Source organism: Pseudorca crassidens, chromosome 19 (assembly GCF_039906515.1).
Source record: "Pseudorca crassidens isolate mPseCra1 chromosome 19, mPseCra1.hap1, whole genome shotgun sequence".
NCBI lineage: Eukaryota > Metazoa > Chordata > Mammalia > Artiodactyla > Delphinidae > Pseudorca > Pseudorca crassidens.
Genome location: NC_090314.1, coordinates 15,887,021 through 15,904,090, shown reverse-complemented (window position 1 = coordinate 15,904,090; position 17,070 = coordinate 15,887,021). Strand labels below are relative to the sequence as shown.

Below are 17,070 nucleotides of genomic sequence, written 5' to 3'. Positions count from 1 at the left end.
TCCAAGTTTAGAAACAGAACCAGCAGGTCTCAGCCCTCTTTCCTTCTACCTCATTCACCACCTCTCACCTCCAATGGATCGAGCATGCCTTTCCTGGTGACAATGATCTGCTTGGGCTGCTCCTCCACTGGTAGAGATCGGATCAGGGCAGCCACCTCCTCAGCTGTCTTCCACTTAGCCAACTAAAAAGCAAGAGAAAAGAACATGGAAACTGAGTCTCCAACCTCCCAGGTCAACTAGAACTAAAAATTCTAGTCTTAAAACAATTAGACTATGTCTCTATCACACACTGCTATTGAATGTTAGGTACTTCAGAGGTATAGAAAAAACGTCCAATGGTCTTGCCCCGAAGGGTGTTTCAACCTCGCTGGCCAGACAAAGCTCACACAATGCCACGAGCTAGTATTTGATTATATACACGCTACGTCAGGGACAAGAGAAATTAAGGCTAAGGTCATAAAAAGCTGCACAAATAAAGAAGTCTTAAGGGATGAGTAAGACAGTGATTAACAGAAGAGAAGAGTTCATTCTAGAAGCAAAGACCTATAAGCAAAGCCACAGAGGTGGAGATGCTCATCAGGGTTTGGGATACCAGGATCCTGGACTGACTGCTACGAGGAAGAGGAACTGTGGCCGGACAGGTTACAGGCCAACCAGATGTTAAGCATCTAGGAAACCAAAGAGTTAATTCAGCAAAAAGAAAGGGGCTACCAAAGGCTTTGAGGAGGAGAAGAGATTTGGTGAAAATGACATTTTAAGAGTGCTTGTTCCCTTTAGAAAGATGATTTTTCATAGCCCTCTTCAAGATAGGTTAGAGATGGGAGATTCAAGAAGCAGAGATGCCAGCTTGTAGGTAATGAAGGACCTCAAATATTCTTGGACCTCTTATAGAAGAACACTTCCCAAGTTAAGTAATTCAGGAAAAAAGTTTAAATGAGATGTCCTGAACCTTACAAAGAGAGAAACGGGAGATTCTCTCACATACACACCCCCCACATACCAAAGAGTAAGAGGCAGCAAAGTTCTACAGCCTCTCTACCCTTTAACATGCTCACCTGCCCCAAACGCTTCTGTCCAGCCCACACAGATGTGTGAATTATCTTGAGAAACAGCTGCCCTGTGCGTGGGTTGAAGATGAAGATGGCCCCATTGATGGGCTTGGTGGTCAGGTTCCCTTCAAAGGTCTAAGGAATGATTACATCAGTTAGCACAGTCTAGACACAACCAGCCTGCCTTCCTCGCAATATGCACACACTTGCCCGGCCACCCTCCCACAGGCATATACAGAACCCCACACCCACATGCTGCATCTAACTCTCACCTTATGGATAGTCACTCTGTAGACATTCGTGTCATCCACAAACCAGATAATCTGGTTGGAAAAGAGTTCACCATAGTTCTGAGAGGACAGATAGGGCTCAGTGGGCTCAGAGGAATAAAGCTGCAGCCCTTTACGGATCCGTTCACGTAACACATACAAGGCAGGGTTTGCCTTCATGATCTTGGCCATGGCCTGCTGTATGAGGGGCTTGCTGCCAGGGAACCAGTTTCCATAGGCACTGTGAGGGTGGAAGAGGCAAGAAAGGTCAAGACCAGGCTGGCAGTCCCAGGAACAAGGCAAACTGCGACTCTACAGGGGAAGAAAAGGCTGTTGGTCAGGCTGAGAATGAGTGCCTGTTCATGTACATAGAGGCAGGGAAGAAAGAGTCAGTGACACCAGTGGAGGAAACGGCCAACCTCACCTCACCTGGGCAAACTAAAAAAAACACGTGTATATTAAAGTACGGGGCAGGGGGGAGAGGTAAATTAGGAGGTTGAGATTAACATATACATACTACTATATATAAAATAAATAATCAACAAGGACCTACTGTATATGGCACAGGGAACTCTACTCAATACTCTGTAATAATCTATACGGGAAAAATATCCTATAAACAATAGATATATGTATACATATAACTAAATCACTTTGCTGTACACCTGAAACTAACACAACATTGTAAATCAACTATACTGCAATGTAAAATAAAAATTAAGGGACCTCCTTCCTGGTGGTTCAGTGGTAAAGAATCCGCCTTACAATGCAGGGGACGCAGGTTCGATCCCTGGTCCGGGAACTAAGATCCCACATGCCACGGGGTGTCTAAGCCCGTGCGCCACAACTACTGAGCTCTCACTCATTCCTTAGACCTTTGAAGGGAACCTGACCACCAAGCCTCTCAATGGGGCCATCTTCATCATCGAACCTCAACTAGAGAGCCTGCACGCCGCAAACTACAGAGCCCACACGCCACAACTACAGAGCCCATGCACTCTAGAACCTGCATGCTACAACTAGAGAAAACCCGCACACCACAACTAGAGAGAAGCCCGCGTGCCACAACGAAGAGCCCGTGTGCCACAACAAAAGATTCTGCATGCCTCAACAAAGATCCCGCGTGCCGTGACTAAGACCCGACGCACCCAAAAATAAATAATAAATAAATCTTTTAAAAATAAACAAATAAATACAATAAAGCGTGGGGCTGATGAAAAATATCAATACATGCTTCTGAGCCTCAACTTACCTATGCAGGTTATAGGCCAGGTCAATGGCAATGAGCACACCTGTGGGCGAAGGGTAGATACTCATGTTGTCTGTGGTGTAGTCCAAGAACTTGGCCCGGGCGTAGCGCTCGATGTCATGGGAATCATAGTCCCCCCAGCGCAACTGGATGTCAATCCAATACTTCTGAGTGGTGGTGCTGTCCATCACATCCCTGAGGGTGGAAAGGGGTCAGGAGTCTAGGCTTCCAGGAAGACACTGGCACAACCAATATCCCCAGAGCCACAAGAACTCTCAATCACTACGTCTGAATCTCAAAACCAACCCCTCTGCCTGTTCCAGATCAGAAGACCCACCAGAGAATTAGCAGACCTCGCTGAGGGTGTTAACAGAATCATGGGTAGAACTTGTTTCAAATTAGAAAGAAAGGCAACCAGGGACAATTTCTAAAGCAGTGCTGCTAGAATAGTAAAACTAAGCTTCTTAGATGCCTAGGGCTGGGTCGTAAGGCACTTACTTAGAGTCTGCCAGCAATGAGGGCCGGGAGACATTCCACTTATAGGAGGCAAAGAGCAGGATATCTGCACAGGAAGAGTTCATCTTATAGGACTTTCGGGGGTGGATTGTCTCCTTTTGTACTGTCTCAATTTCCAGTGCATCCAGTTCCTGATCAAACACCTGGAGGCAAAGGTGGAAAGGTTATGACTGGTTATGGAAGCCCACTTAGAATGAGGGCTCATAGAACTTAAGATAATGTGGCACCTGGGACCTCAACAGAAGTCTCATCCTTGGAGCTCTGAGGGTGGATTTCCCATACCCAAAAGAGAGAGCAGACCTGACTTTTTGTGGCATCGTCTCCCCTCAATTCTAGCCCACCTGACACAAGTCCATAACGATGCTCTCGTGGATCTTCTGCCACAGGTGAGCTCGGAAGATCTGGATGAGAGAGATCTTCAGTGTGGGGATCTTGCCGTGCATGAAGATACCTGTCAGGTCCAGCTGCACCTGAAAGCCTACGTATACCTGACAGGAAAAAAAGAGCGACACTAGAGACCGAGAGGTTCTCAGGATGTAATTAAGGAAGTAGAAACTCTTGTTTTTAGCTTCCCATCTCCCATGTCTATCAATCACACTCACGTTGGCTCGGTTGATGGTTGGGGACCACCAGAGGGTGAATCTACGATTGGGAATCTGGTTCAATCCTGATCGCTGAGCATTGGTTAGTTTCTTCCACTTCATAGACTCCTCAAAACCACTGGCCTTCTCCCTGGGAAGCAGAAGAGACGAGGTAAAGTGACGTCCTGCCATCCCCCAGAGCACTGCTGACCTCCTGGGGTGGCTGTGTGGGAAACACCGCAGTAGAACACAAAAGCATATGAGGGATGAGCTCAGAGGGCTGTGACATGTGAGAGGTCACTGTAAGGGGAGAACAGAATCCTCACCAGAAAAGCCCCTCCCAGGTAGGGAAGTAAGTGCCCTTGAAGAGAGTGTGTTCCAGAATGCCTTCCACACCACCCAGGGCCTGGATCATGTCTGTACGGTAGTTGTTCAGGTTCCAGAGCTTTCCATCATGCCGCTGGTGTGTCCACCAAAAAGGGTTCTGCTTCAAAACCTAGATGGCAAGGTAGGTACGGTGAAGCTTCTGGGTGCCCACTGCTCCAGGTTCCCAGCATGGCCACAGACTCTCCTGATTCAGGGAAAATCTCTCCACTATCCCCTCCACGTACCTGGTACTGCTTAAAGTCAGTTCGGACACGCCAACCCTTATCATAAGCCAGTGTGTGCCGGTCCTTCTGGAAGAGGGTGTTGATTCGAGGAATGCCACGATCCCATGAATCCTCTAGATCTTCTAGGGTCAGTCGTCTGCCAAGGAAAAAAGATCAAAGTTAAAACAAATACTCATATGAAGAGTCCAGCATTCCTCCCTGGCCAAGGATAAACAGGGTCAGACATACAACCTACTTCCTTGACTCCATAAAAATACGGCATGCTCTACTCCTGACCTCCAGGCAGGACTCAAAGGTCACACCACTCAAAAGGACTGCTATGCCCTCCTGGATGCCCACCTGTTCTGCGCAATGGCCTCTTGTCTCTTGAGTGCATACTCAGCCCAGACCCGCTGAGAATCAATGAACTCACTCTCCCAGGGCTGTATGTAGCGATACAAGTTGGGAATCAGCTGGTCTTCTTCATGGCTCATTCCTGAACGAAAGTGTGTGATACCTACATCTGTCTGCTTGGACCACCTGTTTGGGGACACAACCAAGATTAGATAAAAAATAAAAACTGAAAATAAAGAAACATCTCCTTCCCTCAGGGTCTAGCAAGATTTTCAGCCAAGTCCTACCTGAGGTCAGATTGGGGGATGAGCACATGGCCCATTGAGAGCATGCCAAGTCCACCCAACTCCTTAGGGGTGTAGAACACGACAGGGGGGAAGCGACTCGGCATCTTGGAGTTGAGGCCAATCTTGATTCGTGTCTGGATCTTGTTCTCACACTTCACCAGCAAGTCCAGGAGCTCCTGGGTGTTCACCACAGCCTCCCGAAAGTATGTCATAAGGCCAATAAGAGCTGTGTTCCACTTATTCACAATCTGAAGATAGTGAAAAAGAAGTAAATTATAGATAAGTCATTGCAGGGACAGGGTGTGTGGCTAGGAACCACCAGATACAATTAGTCATATTCTCCCTAGTTCTCAAGAAAGATTTGAGCTCAATGTCATTAGGGAAGTGTGTATAAATCAAAATCACTATGAGATACTACTTAACACCCACTGCAATGGCTATAAGATAGTTACAAGGATGTGGAGAAAATGGAACTCTCATATACTGCTGGTAGGAATATGAAATAGTGCAGCCACATTGAAACAGCCTGGCAGCTCCTCAAAAGGTTAAAAAGAGTTACCATATGACCCAACAATTCTACTCCTAGGTATATACCCAAGAGAAATAAAAACATATGTCCACACAAAAATACGTACACAAATGTTCACAAAAGCATTATTCATAATAGCCAAAAAGTAGAAAAAAACCAAATGTCCATCAACTGACAAATAAACAAAATGGTGTACAGCCATATTATGGAATATTATTTAGCCATGAAAAGGACTGAAATACTGATGTATGCTACAACATGGATAAACCTTGTAAACATTATACTAAGTGAAAGAAACCAGATGAAAAAGGTCACATACATGATCCATTTATATGAAATGTCCAGAAGAAACAAATCCATACAGACAGGAGGTAGATTAGGGGTGGCCAGAGGACTGGGGCAGGGAGGGACATGGGGAGTGAGTGACTGCTAATGGGTATAGGGTTTCTTTGTGGGGTGATGAAAATGTTCTGGAATTAGTGGTTATGGCTGCACAATTTTATGCATATAATAAAAACCACTGAATTGTATACTTTAAAAGTGTGAATTTCATTTCAATAAAAACATAAAGTTGGGCTTCCCTGGTGGCGCAGGGAAGATCCCACATGCCATGCGGAACAGCCAAAAAATTAAAAAAAAAAAAAGCTGAAAGAATTTCCTTTAAGATCAGAAATGAGACAAGGATGCCCACTCTCACCACTTTTATTCAACACATTATTGAAAGTCCTAGCCACAGCAACCAGACAAGAAAAAGATATTAAAGAAATCCAGGGACTTCCTTGGTGGCACAGTGGTTAAGAATCTGCCTGCCAATGCAGGGGACACAGGTTTGAGCCGTGGTCTGGGAAGATCCCACATGCTGCAGAGCAACTAAGCCCATGTGCCACAACTATTGAGCGTGCGCTCTCCAGAGCCCACGTGCCACAACTACTGAAGCCCGCAGGCCTAGAGCCCGTGCTCCACAACAAGAGAAGCCACCGCAATGAGAAGCCCTCACACAACAACAAATAGTAGCCCCCGCTCGCTGCAACCAGAGAAAGCCCACACGCAGCAACGAAGACCCAATGCAGCCAAAAATAAATAAATAAATATATTTTAAAAAAAATTCCAAATTGGAAAAAAGTGAAACTGTCACTGTTTGCAGATGACATGATATTATACATAGAAAATCCTAAAGACACCACCAAAAAACTATCAGAACTCATCAATGAATTCAGTAACATGGCAGGATACAAAATTAACGTAGAGAAATCTATTGCATTTCTGAATACTATCAGAAAGAGAAATTATGAAAACAATCCCGTTTATGATTGCATCAAAAAACCAAACCAAACCAGGGACTTCCCTGGTGGTCCAGTGGTTAAGACTCCATGCTTCCAATGCAAGGGGCACAGGTTCAATCCCGGTTGGGGAACTAAGATCCCACATGCTGCACGGTACGACCAAGGGAAAAAAAAAAAATCTAAAAAACAAAAAACCAAAAAAACCCAAACGAAACCAAACAACAACTAGGAATAACTCAATCCAAGGAGATAAAAGACCTGTACTTGGAAAACTGTAAGAACTTGGTGAGGGACTTCCCTGGCGGTCCAGTGGTCGACTCCACACTTCCACTGCAGGGGACATGGCTTCGAGTCCTGGTCTGGGAAGATCCCACATGCCACGGAGCAACTAAGCCCGCAAGCCACAACTACTGAGCCCACATGCCACAACTACAGAAGCCCATGTGCCTAGAGCCCATGCTCTGCAACAAGAGAAGCCACTACAATGAGAAGCCCATGCACTGCAATGAAGAGCAGCCCCCACTCGCCGCAACTAGAGAAAGCCCGTGCGCAGCAACAAAGACCCAACACAGCGAAAAATAAATACATTAAAAAAAAAAAGAATATTGTTAAAATGACCACACCCTCAAGTCCATCTACAAATTCAATGGAATCCCTATCAAAATACCAAAGACATTTTTCACAGAACTAGAACCAATAATTTTAGTATTTGTATGGAAACACAAAAGACCCTGAAAAGCCAAAACAATCCTGATAAAGAACAAAGTAGAAAGTATCACACCTCCTGATTTCAAACTATATTACAAAGCTACGGTACTCAAACAGTATAGTAGTGGCACAAAAAACAAACCCATAGGTCAATGGATCAGAATAGAGAGCCCAGAAATAAACCCATGCTGTTATGGTCAATTAATCTACAACAAAGAAAGCAAGAATATACACTGGGGAAAAGACAGCGACAGCTAATGCAAAAGAATCCAACTGGACTTTCTCACAACATACACAAAAAATAAAGGCAAAATGGATAAAAGATTTAAATGTAAGACCTGAAACTATAAAACTCCTAGAAGAGGGACCTCCCTGGTGGCGCAGTGGTTAAGAATCTGCCTGCCAATGCAGAGAACACAGGTTCGAGCCCCAGTCCAGGAAGGTCCCACATGTCGCGGAGCAACTAAGCCCGTGCACCACAACTACTCAGCCTGCACTCTAGAGCCCACGAGCCACAACTACTGAAGCCCGCATGCCTAGAGCCCGTGCTCTGCAACGAAGAGTAGCCCCCGCTCACAACTAGAGAAAGCACGCAGCAATGAAGACCCAATGCAGCAAAAAATAAAATAAATAAATTTATTAAAAAACCCCAAAAACTCCTAGAAGAAAACACAGGCAGTACTCTCTTTGACCTTAGTCTTAGGAATACTTTTTTGGATATATCTCCTCAGACAAGGGAAACAAAAAATTAAGAAATGGGGAAAAAAATAAATAAATAAAAAGAAGAAAGAAAAGAAAAGAAAAAAAAAAAAACAAACGGGGCTTCCCTGGTGGCGCAGTGGTTGAGAGTCTGCCTGCCGATGCAGTGGACACGGGTTTGTGCCCCAGTCCAGGAAGATCCCACATGCCATGGAGCGGCTGTGCCTGTGAGCCATGGCCGCTGAGCCTGAGCGTCTGGAGCCTGTGCTCCGCAACGGGAGAGGCCACAACCGTGAGAGGCCCACGTACCGCAAAAAAAAAAAAAAAAAAGAAATGCGACTATATCAAACTAAAAAGGTTTTGCACAGGGGCTTCCCTGGTGGCGCAGTGGTTAAGAATCCGCCTGTCAATGCAGGGGACGCAGGTTTGATCCCTGGTCCAGGAGGATCCCACATGCTGTGGAGCAACTAAGCCCGTGTGCCACAACTACTGGGCCTGTGCTCTATAGCCCACGAGCCACAACTACTGAAGCCCGCACACCTAGAGCCCATGCTCCTCAACAAGAGAAGCCACTGCAGTGAGAAGCCTGCACACCTCAACGAAGAGTAGCCCCCGCTGGACGCAACTGGAGAAAGCCCTCACGCAGCAACAAAGACGCAACACAGCCAAAAATAAATAAATAAATAAAAGCTTTTGCACAGCAAAAGAAATATCAACAAAATGGAAAGAAAGCCCACTGAACAGGAGGTGATATTTACAGATGATATATCTGATAAGGGGTTAATACGCAAAATACTGGGTTGGCCAAAAAGTTCATTCAGGTTTTTCCATAACATCTTATGAACGAACTTTTTTGGCCAACCCAATACAAAGAACTCATACAACTCAACATAAAAAAAAACAAAACAAAAACCTGATTTAAAATGTCTTTTCAGCAGAGGAGCTGAAGAGACATTTTTCCAGAGAAGATATAAAGGTGTCCAATAGACACATGAAAAGATGCTCAACATCACTAATCATAAAGGAAATGCAAATCAAAACCACAACGAGATGTCTCCTCACACTTGCCAGAATGGCTATTATCAAAAAGACAAGTAACAAGCATTGACAAGGATGTGGAGAACAGGGAACCCTCGTGTACTACCGTACTACTGATGGGAATGTAAAGTGGTGCAGACACTATAAAAAACAGTATGGAAGTTCCTCAAAAAATTAAAAATAGAACAACCATACAATCTAGCAATTCTACTCCTGGGTATTTATCCGAAGAAAACAAAAACACTAATTCGGAAAGATATGTGCATCCCCATGTTCACTGCAGCATTATTTGAAATAGCCAATGTATGGAAGCAACTTAAATGTCTATTGATAGATAAATGGATAAAGGAGATGTGGTATGTATACACACACACAGAAATATTACTCAGGCATAAAAAAGAATGAAATCTTGCCATCTGCAACAACACAGATACTTGGAAGGGTGGGGGAATGAGTGAAATAGTTGAGGGAGACTAAGAAGTACAAACTTCCAGTTATAATAAGTAAGTCATGGGGATGTAATGTACAGTATAGGGAATATTATAATTTTGTGTGGTGACAGATAGTAACTAGACTTATCCTGGCGATCATTTTGTAATGTGTAAAAAGAGCAAATCACTATATTGTTTACCTGAAACTAACATAATATTGTAAGTCAGTCATACTTCAAAAAAAGAGAAAGAGATCTGCAAGTTCCCTGGTGGCCTAGTGGTTAGGATTCTGGGCTTTCACTGCTGTGGCGCCAGTTAATCTCTGGTCAGGGAACTGAGATACTGCAAAAGCTGCACAGCGCAACCAAAAAAAAAAAAAAGAGAGAGAGAGAGAGAGAGATCTCTGAAGACCCACGAAGGGATCCATTTGCAGGCTATAAAACTCCGAGGTCATGCCTGCTTCGGCAGCACATATACTAAAACTACAACGATACAGAGAAGATTAGCATGGCCCCCGTGCAAGGATGGCACGCAAATTCGTGAAGCATTTCATAGTTTTTTGTTATACCGCAGCAACTAACACAACAATGTAAAGCAATTATACTCCAATAAAGATGTTAAAAAAAAAAACAAAAAAACAAACTTCTAAGGTCAAAGAAAGAACCACCACCAGATCAGTAAGCTGAACAAGTCCCACAGCTCACATAAGGTTGACAACAGTTTGTGTTCCCACCAGCCATACAGAGACTTCATAATAAATGGGAATTAGGTATAGTCCATAGAAAGTTATCAACTTAGTAGTGGAGATAAATTAGCCCCAGAAGAAAGGGTGCTCTGGATTCACTATAACTAAGAAGCTTAAAATTAAAAGCAAGCCTCAAAAGGATCAAACTAAACCACAAGTTACTGAACTGTACACTAGAACACAACCCAACGCTCTTTAAAGGAATATAACAAAATCCATAAATCAATATAAATTACACAATTTCTAGCATCCAATCAAATATTGGATGCATACAACGAAGTAGGAATAAATTACCCATAAACAGAAGAAAAATCAATCAGTACAAACAGACCTGGAAACAACAGATGATGGAATTAGTAGACAAAGATCTTACAACAGCTATTGAACATTTTATAATAATGCTTGAGTATATAAAGAAAAACATGAACATAATGAGGAAAGAAACAGAAGATGTTAAAGACCCAAATGAAACTTTTAGAGATAAAAATTACAATATCTGAAATTTTAAAATGTACAGATGGGATTAACAACATTGTAAAGCTGCAGAAAAAATAATGAAGGCAAAATAAACACTTTTTCTGACAAACAAAAGCAGAGTGTATTCACTGCCAGTACACCTTTACTACAAGAAATGTTAATGGAAATTCTTTAAGCAGAAGGAAAACAATACCAGATGGAAACCTGGACCTACATAAAGTAATGGAGAACACCAGAAATAGTAAGTATGTGGGTAAAATGTAAAAGACATTTTTTTTTTCATTTTGTAATTTCTGTAAAAGATAAAAAGGCTGTTTAAAGCCAAAACAGTAACAAAGTATCACTGTGTTTATAATACAGGTACAGTTAAAACATATAACAAAAACACTACAGGGACTTCCCTGGCCATCCAGTGGTTAAGACTTCTCACTTCCATTGCAGGGGGCACGGGTTTGATCCCTGGTCAGGGAACTAAGATCCTGCATGCCGTGGGGCGTGGCCAAAAAAACACAAACACTACAAAAAATGAGGAGGAAAATGAAAGTACATTATTGAAAGGTTCTCGTACAATATGTAACGTGATACTAGACTAGTGGTCACAGTAAGTCAGAGATGTATACTGTAAACCCTAGAGCAACCAATAAAAAACAAAGAAGTGTAGTTAATAAGTGAAGTGTGGAGATAAATTAAAATCATACCAAAACCCCACTCAATCCAAAAGAAGGCAGGAAAATGAGTTACTCAGTTTTCCTGGGTCTCTCCCACATATATATGTTATGAAACTTTCGTTTGATTTTCTCCTGTTTAAAAAATAAATTAAAAAGAAGGCAGGAAAAGAGGAAAAAAGCAGAATAAAGAACAAAGGATGAGATGGCAGGTTTAAACTCAATGACATTAACAGTCATATTAAACTTAATTGGAGTGTTTAGACTATTTGTAAGGTAAAGATTGTTAAACTGAATTTAAAAAGCAAGAACCAATTAAATGCAATCTATAAGAAGTTAACTTTAATTATAACGACACAGATTAAAAATATAAGGATGGAAAAAGACATCCATGCACACACAAAACAAAGCTAGAGGGGCACTACTGATATCAGACAAAGTAGACTTCAGAACAGAGAATATTACAAGGAATAAAGAGGAATATTTCATGATGATAAAGGAGTCAATTCGTTAAGAAGATATAGTAATTCTAAATATACTACATACTTAGGGACTTCCCTGGAGGCACAGTGGATAAGAATCTGCATGCCAATGCAGGGGACACGGGTTTGATCCCTGGTCCGGGAAGATCCCACGTGCCATGGAGCAACTAAGCCCGTGCGCCACAACTACTGAGCCCGCATGCCACAACTAAAGCCCGCAGGCCTAGAGCCCATGCTCCACAACAAGAGAAGCCACTGTGAGGAGAAGCCTGTGTACGGCAACGAAGAGCGACCCCACTCGCTGCAACCAGAGAAAGCCCATGCACAGCAACAAAACCCAACGCAGTAAAAAATAAATAAAATTAAATCTTTAAAAAAATAATAAATATATTGTATACCTAATAACAGAGCTTCAAAATATATGAAGCAAAATATCATGGACCTGTTTAAGCATAAGATTCAAAAAAAATTAAATAATTATGCCCAACAGTATGAACAATACATATTTCTTGCTGGGGTGTCAACAGAGTTGCTTCTATCTATTGAAATGTCTATGTGTGCATCAGTTGTAAAGTTCATTTCTAATTCTAGCTGTATCTTCAGGTACATGATACAGCATTCCACCTGGCACAACTCCTTGGTCATCACCCATATGCAGGTTCTTGGACAAAAAGTTTGTCAGTTTGCATTTTGGTCTCAGTGAGATGGCTCCCTACTCCCCTAAGCCTGCTAACCTCCTGACGACTCTTCCTTGGTTTTCCACCTGTAAGCCAAGCCAATTATGCTTTGCCCAACTTGACTAAATATTTAAAAGCTACCAGAGCAGTCTGAACTTCAGATATTCTTCTGTACTCAAAAAAGATATAAATTTCTGAAAAAATGTCATGTGTCTTTATGTTATAAGCTTGGATGTCTTTAACAAAGTGAATGGTGTCTCTAAAGTCAAAATAAAAAGAGGAACCTGAAAAGGGAAATAAATCCACGACTTATGACAATCTTCTCTCAGTAATTGATAGAAATAGACATAAGAAAAAAAAAAGACATACAAGGAGTTGAACAACACAATCCCTTGACTAAACCTAAATGACATTTGTAAAACCCAACAAAGCAGAATACAGATTCTTTCTCAAGTACACGCGAAGGCAGTCACTATATATGCTAAACCATAAAACAAGTCTAAATACACTTGAGAAAACTAAGATCATAAAGAGTGTTTTCTGACCATAATGGAATTAAACTAGATACTAATAAAAGAAAAACACCTGGAAAACCCCTCAAATAATATTTGAAAATTAAACAACATACTTCTAAGTAACCTATGGGTAAAATAAGAACTCATAAGAGAGGGACTTCCCTGGTGGTCCAGTCGCTAGGACTCCACGCTCCCAGTGCAGGGGGCCCGGGTTTGATCCCTTGTCAGGGAACTAGACCTCACATTCATGCCGCAACTAAGAGTTCGCATGCTGCAACTGAAAGATCCTGCATGCCATGACTGAAGACCCTGCGTGCCGCAACTAAGACCTGATGCAGCCAAATAAATAAATAAAATAAATTTTAAAAATACATATATAATTTGAGTAAAAAAAAAAAAAAAGACAAAAAAAGAACTCACAAGGGAAATTAGAAAACATTTTTAACTGAATGAAAATGAAAACCTATCAAAATTTGAGGGGTACAGGGGCTTCCCTGGTGGCACAGTGGTTAAGAATCCACCTGCCAATGCAGGGGACATGGGTTTGAGCCCTGGTCCAGGAATATCCCACATGCCACGGAGCAACTAAGCCCCTGTGCCACAACTACTGAGGCTGCGCTCCAGAACCCACGAGCCACAACTACTGAACCCCCGTGCCACAACTACTGAAGCTCGTGTGCCTAGATCCTGTGCTCCGCAACAAGAGAAGCCACCGCAATGAGAAACCTGGGCACCTCAATGAAGAGTAGCCCCCACTCGCCGCAACTAGAGAAAGCCGGCACGCAGCAACGAAGACCCAACACAGGCAAAAATAAATAAATAAAAAATAAATTAATTAAAAAAAAAAAAAACTTGAGGGATGCAGCTAAAGCAGTGCTTTTATTAAAAGGAGATTTTCCAGCACTGAATATTTCTATTAAAATGAAAGGTCCAGGGCTTCCCTAGTGGTGCAGTGGTTGAGAGTCTGCCTGCTGATGCAGGGGACACGGGTTCGTGCCCCGGTCTGGGAAGATCCCACATGCCGCGGAGCGGCTGGGCCCGTGAGCCATGGCCACTGAGCCTGCGCGTCCGGAGCCTGTGCTCCGCAACGGGAGAGGCCACAACAATGAGAGGCCCGCATACCACAAAAAAAAAAAAAAAAAGAAAGGTCCAAAATTGTCATCATCTAACCTTTTACCTTAACAAACTAGAAAACTAACAGCAAATTAAACCCAAAGTAAGCAAAAGAGCAGAATCAATGAAACAGAAAAGAGAAAAATAAAAATCAATGAAACTGGGCTTCCCTGGTGGCGGATGAGAATCCGTCTGCCAATGCAGGGGACACAGGTTCGAGCCCTGGTCCGGGAAGATCCCACATGTCGCAGAGCAACTAAGTCCATGCGTCACAACTACTGAGGCCCACGTACCTAGAGCCCGTGGTCCGCAACAAGAGAAGCCACTGCAATGAGAAGCCCGCACACTGCAATGAAGAGTAGCCCCCATTCACTGCAACTAGAGAAAGCCCACGCGCAGCAACAAAGACCCAACGCAGCCAAAAATAAATTAATTAAATTAAAAAAAAAATCAGTGAAACCAAAAGATCAATCTTTGAAAAAGAGAGCAACCACAAAATACCAAACGATATAATCAACACTTTAAGGTAAGGAATACGTTTGCTAGGCAATTCTTGAAGTGAAAGATCACATTGGCTGGAGTTATCACAGGAATTAGCCTTGAGCAAATAGTATTCAGACAGGCAGGATGAAGTGACTCCTGGATGAGGTAACAGCCTGAATCAAATCACAAAAGCAAAACTGAGCATCTAGCTTGTGCTCAGGATGAGACAACCAAGGCAACAGACCTATAGCAACGAGAGCGGAGAGCTGGGGACCAGAATGGGCTAGATTTGGGAATAAAGCAAATAGACTTCAGTAAGACAACTCCGAGTCTTAGTAAGTTCTCTGACTGTATTTGGTCTTTTGAATCACAAGCTGCATGGTTTGTATCACAGAACACTCCAGTTCTGCTGCAGTTACCGGTGCTTTATTCCCATTAAGGAGTAAGTATGAATTCCCAAGGAGTTATCACATTACTTTAAGAATAGCAGAAGTTCCTGGGGATGAGGGGAGGCAAGAAAGAGAATAACACTGAGTGATTCCATGTACTAGGTACCACGGTAAGAACTTCACACATATTAAGTCTTCATTAAAAAAACAAATTCAATTCACATAACCTGCCCATCATGGCACATGACCAACTTGGATGGGAATGTGGAAAATAAAACTGTTAGGATGATGGGATTCTGGGTGTTTTCTGGGTTCTGTTAGTATTTAATTTCTTTTTACTGTAAGTGAAAATGTAACTGGTAAAAAATTAATGGGAACTTTTACTGTGTCCTTTTGAACCATGGTACATTAGACAACAAATTTTTTCCATCTAAAACTAAACACATAGCTGGGGCAGGGGAGATGAACAGGCAGAGAACAGAGGACTTTCAGGGCAGCAAAAATACTCTCTATGATATTTTAATGATGGATATGTGTTCTTATACATTTGCCCAAACCCACAGAATATATACCACCAAGAGTGAACCCTAAGGTAAACTAAGGACTTTGGGTGGTTATGATGTGTCGATGTAGGCTCATCCTTGGTAAAAAAAAATGTACCACTCTGGTGAGTAATGTTGATAATGGAGGAGGCTCTGCACATGTGGGGGCAGGGGTTAATAGGAAATCTCTGTGCCTTCCTCTCAATTTTATTATAAATCTAAAAGTGTTCTAAAAAAACAAAGTTTTCAAAAAATAAATAATGTAAAACAAAAATCAAAACAAAACAAGAACAGAGAAATACATCTACTGCCAGGCAAAGATGTTCTTTTCCTCTTGGCTTTAGACTTTAAGTCATCTACACATGCTTAAAGGGATTCCCTGGTGAAGGACAGAGAGAATGCTGTTTGTGGGAAGACAGGGAACTCAGCAGGAAGGTGGCCTTACGGTCCTTCATAAGCTAAAGCTAAGTAGGCTGCACCTTACAAGTCATATGATCTAATGTGGTGCATTTCTATTTTCCTTCTGTTATTCCTGGCCCATATCAAAGTCTTGTTTAAATGTTCCAGTCTTATTTCATAGCTACTACTAGGACTGAAGGAGTCCTGGCTCGAAGCCTGGGCTACTGCATTGCATGTACATAAAGCAAGAATGGGGGTAGCACCTAAAGTGCCCCCATCAGTAATAACTACAAGTGAGTCTGGGGGGAAGGACAAGAATAGCGCCATAAGGTCCAGCCACCTCTAGCCCTACTGGAGATTTCCCTTGTATTATCAACCTTGGAGGACCAAGAAATTTTATTACAAGAACTGCTTTACCTTAACACACCTCAGGAAACAAATTCCAATACTGTACTATCTGATCATAATCTCTGAGACGCCTCTAATCAATGACAGCAAACATTTATTACAAAATCTGTTGAGTAATATAGCTTATTATAAGCATCATTTCTCGCAAAAGCTCTCTGAGCTAGCTAGCATATCAGTACCCCCATTTTATGGATGAGGGAACTAAGGCCCAGAGTGGGTGGGTGACTTAACCCAGATCCCAAGAGTAATGTGGTAGAGCTATGACTAAACCTAGTCTGACTCCAGAACCCATTATTCTAAGGACTATATTAAACTGCCTACCTGACCTCTGACAGTCCTCCTTTACTCAGGCTCTTACCTCTCACACATATATTCCTTTGATCCCTGTATTTTTTCCCAAGGCCACTGGCCTCTTCTGGTCTCTTCCTTCTCTCCCTCCCAATATCCAGGATTCCAATAGGGGCTAGCACCCTTGATTCCCCTGCATCCAGCCCCTTACCACTCCACAACAGCCCTCTGGCAAAACCCTAGTCCTAAATCAGCACTACAATCTATCCACCTTCTCCAGCCCGTTGCTGAGAGCTTGAGAAGC

General features: G+C 42.6%; 1 protein-coding gene and 1 non-coding gene across 2 annotated transcripts in view; one reads left to right on the top strand and one right to left on the bottom strand.

Annotated features, from left to right (window-relative positions):
- Window positions 1-17,070, bottom strand: part of PRPF8 (pre-mRNA processing factor 8) — a 36,663-nt gene that overhangs the window by 4,375 nt on the left and 15,218 nt on the right. The window contains exons 25-35 of the mRNA XM_067714470.1: window positions 4,896-5,143; window positions 4,615-4,794; window positions 4,276-4,411; window positions 3,991-4,160; window positions 3,686-3,815; window positions 3,425-3,571; window positions 3,066-3,226; window positions 2,571-2,762; window positions 1,322-1,559; window positions 1,056-1,184; window positions 69-182 (exon numbers count right to left, since the gene is read on the bottom strand). Coding sequence (XP_067570571.1) covers window positions 69-182; window positions 1,056-1,184; window positions 1,322-1,559; window positions 2,571-2,762; window positions 3,066-3,226; window positions 3,425-3,571; window positions 3,686-3,815; window positions 3,991-4,160; window positions 4,276-4,411; window positions 4,615-4,794; window positions 4,896-5,143 — 1,845 coding nt within the window. The remainder of the gene's footprint in view (window positions 1-68; window positions 183-1,055; window positions 1,185-1,321; window positions 1,560-2,570; window positions 2,763-3,065; window positions 3,227-3,424; window positions 3,572-3,685; window positions 3,816-3,990; window positions 4,161-4,275; window positions 4,412-4,614; window positions 4,795-4,895; window positions 5,144-17,070) is intronic.
- On the top strand, window positions 10,038-10,142 carry LOC137213701 (U6 spliceosomal RNA). Its single transcript, XR_010938324.1, has one exon. It is a non-coding gene; the product is annotated as a U6 spliceosomal RNA (small nuclear RNA).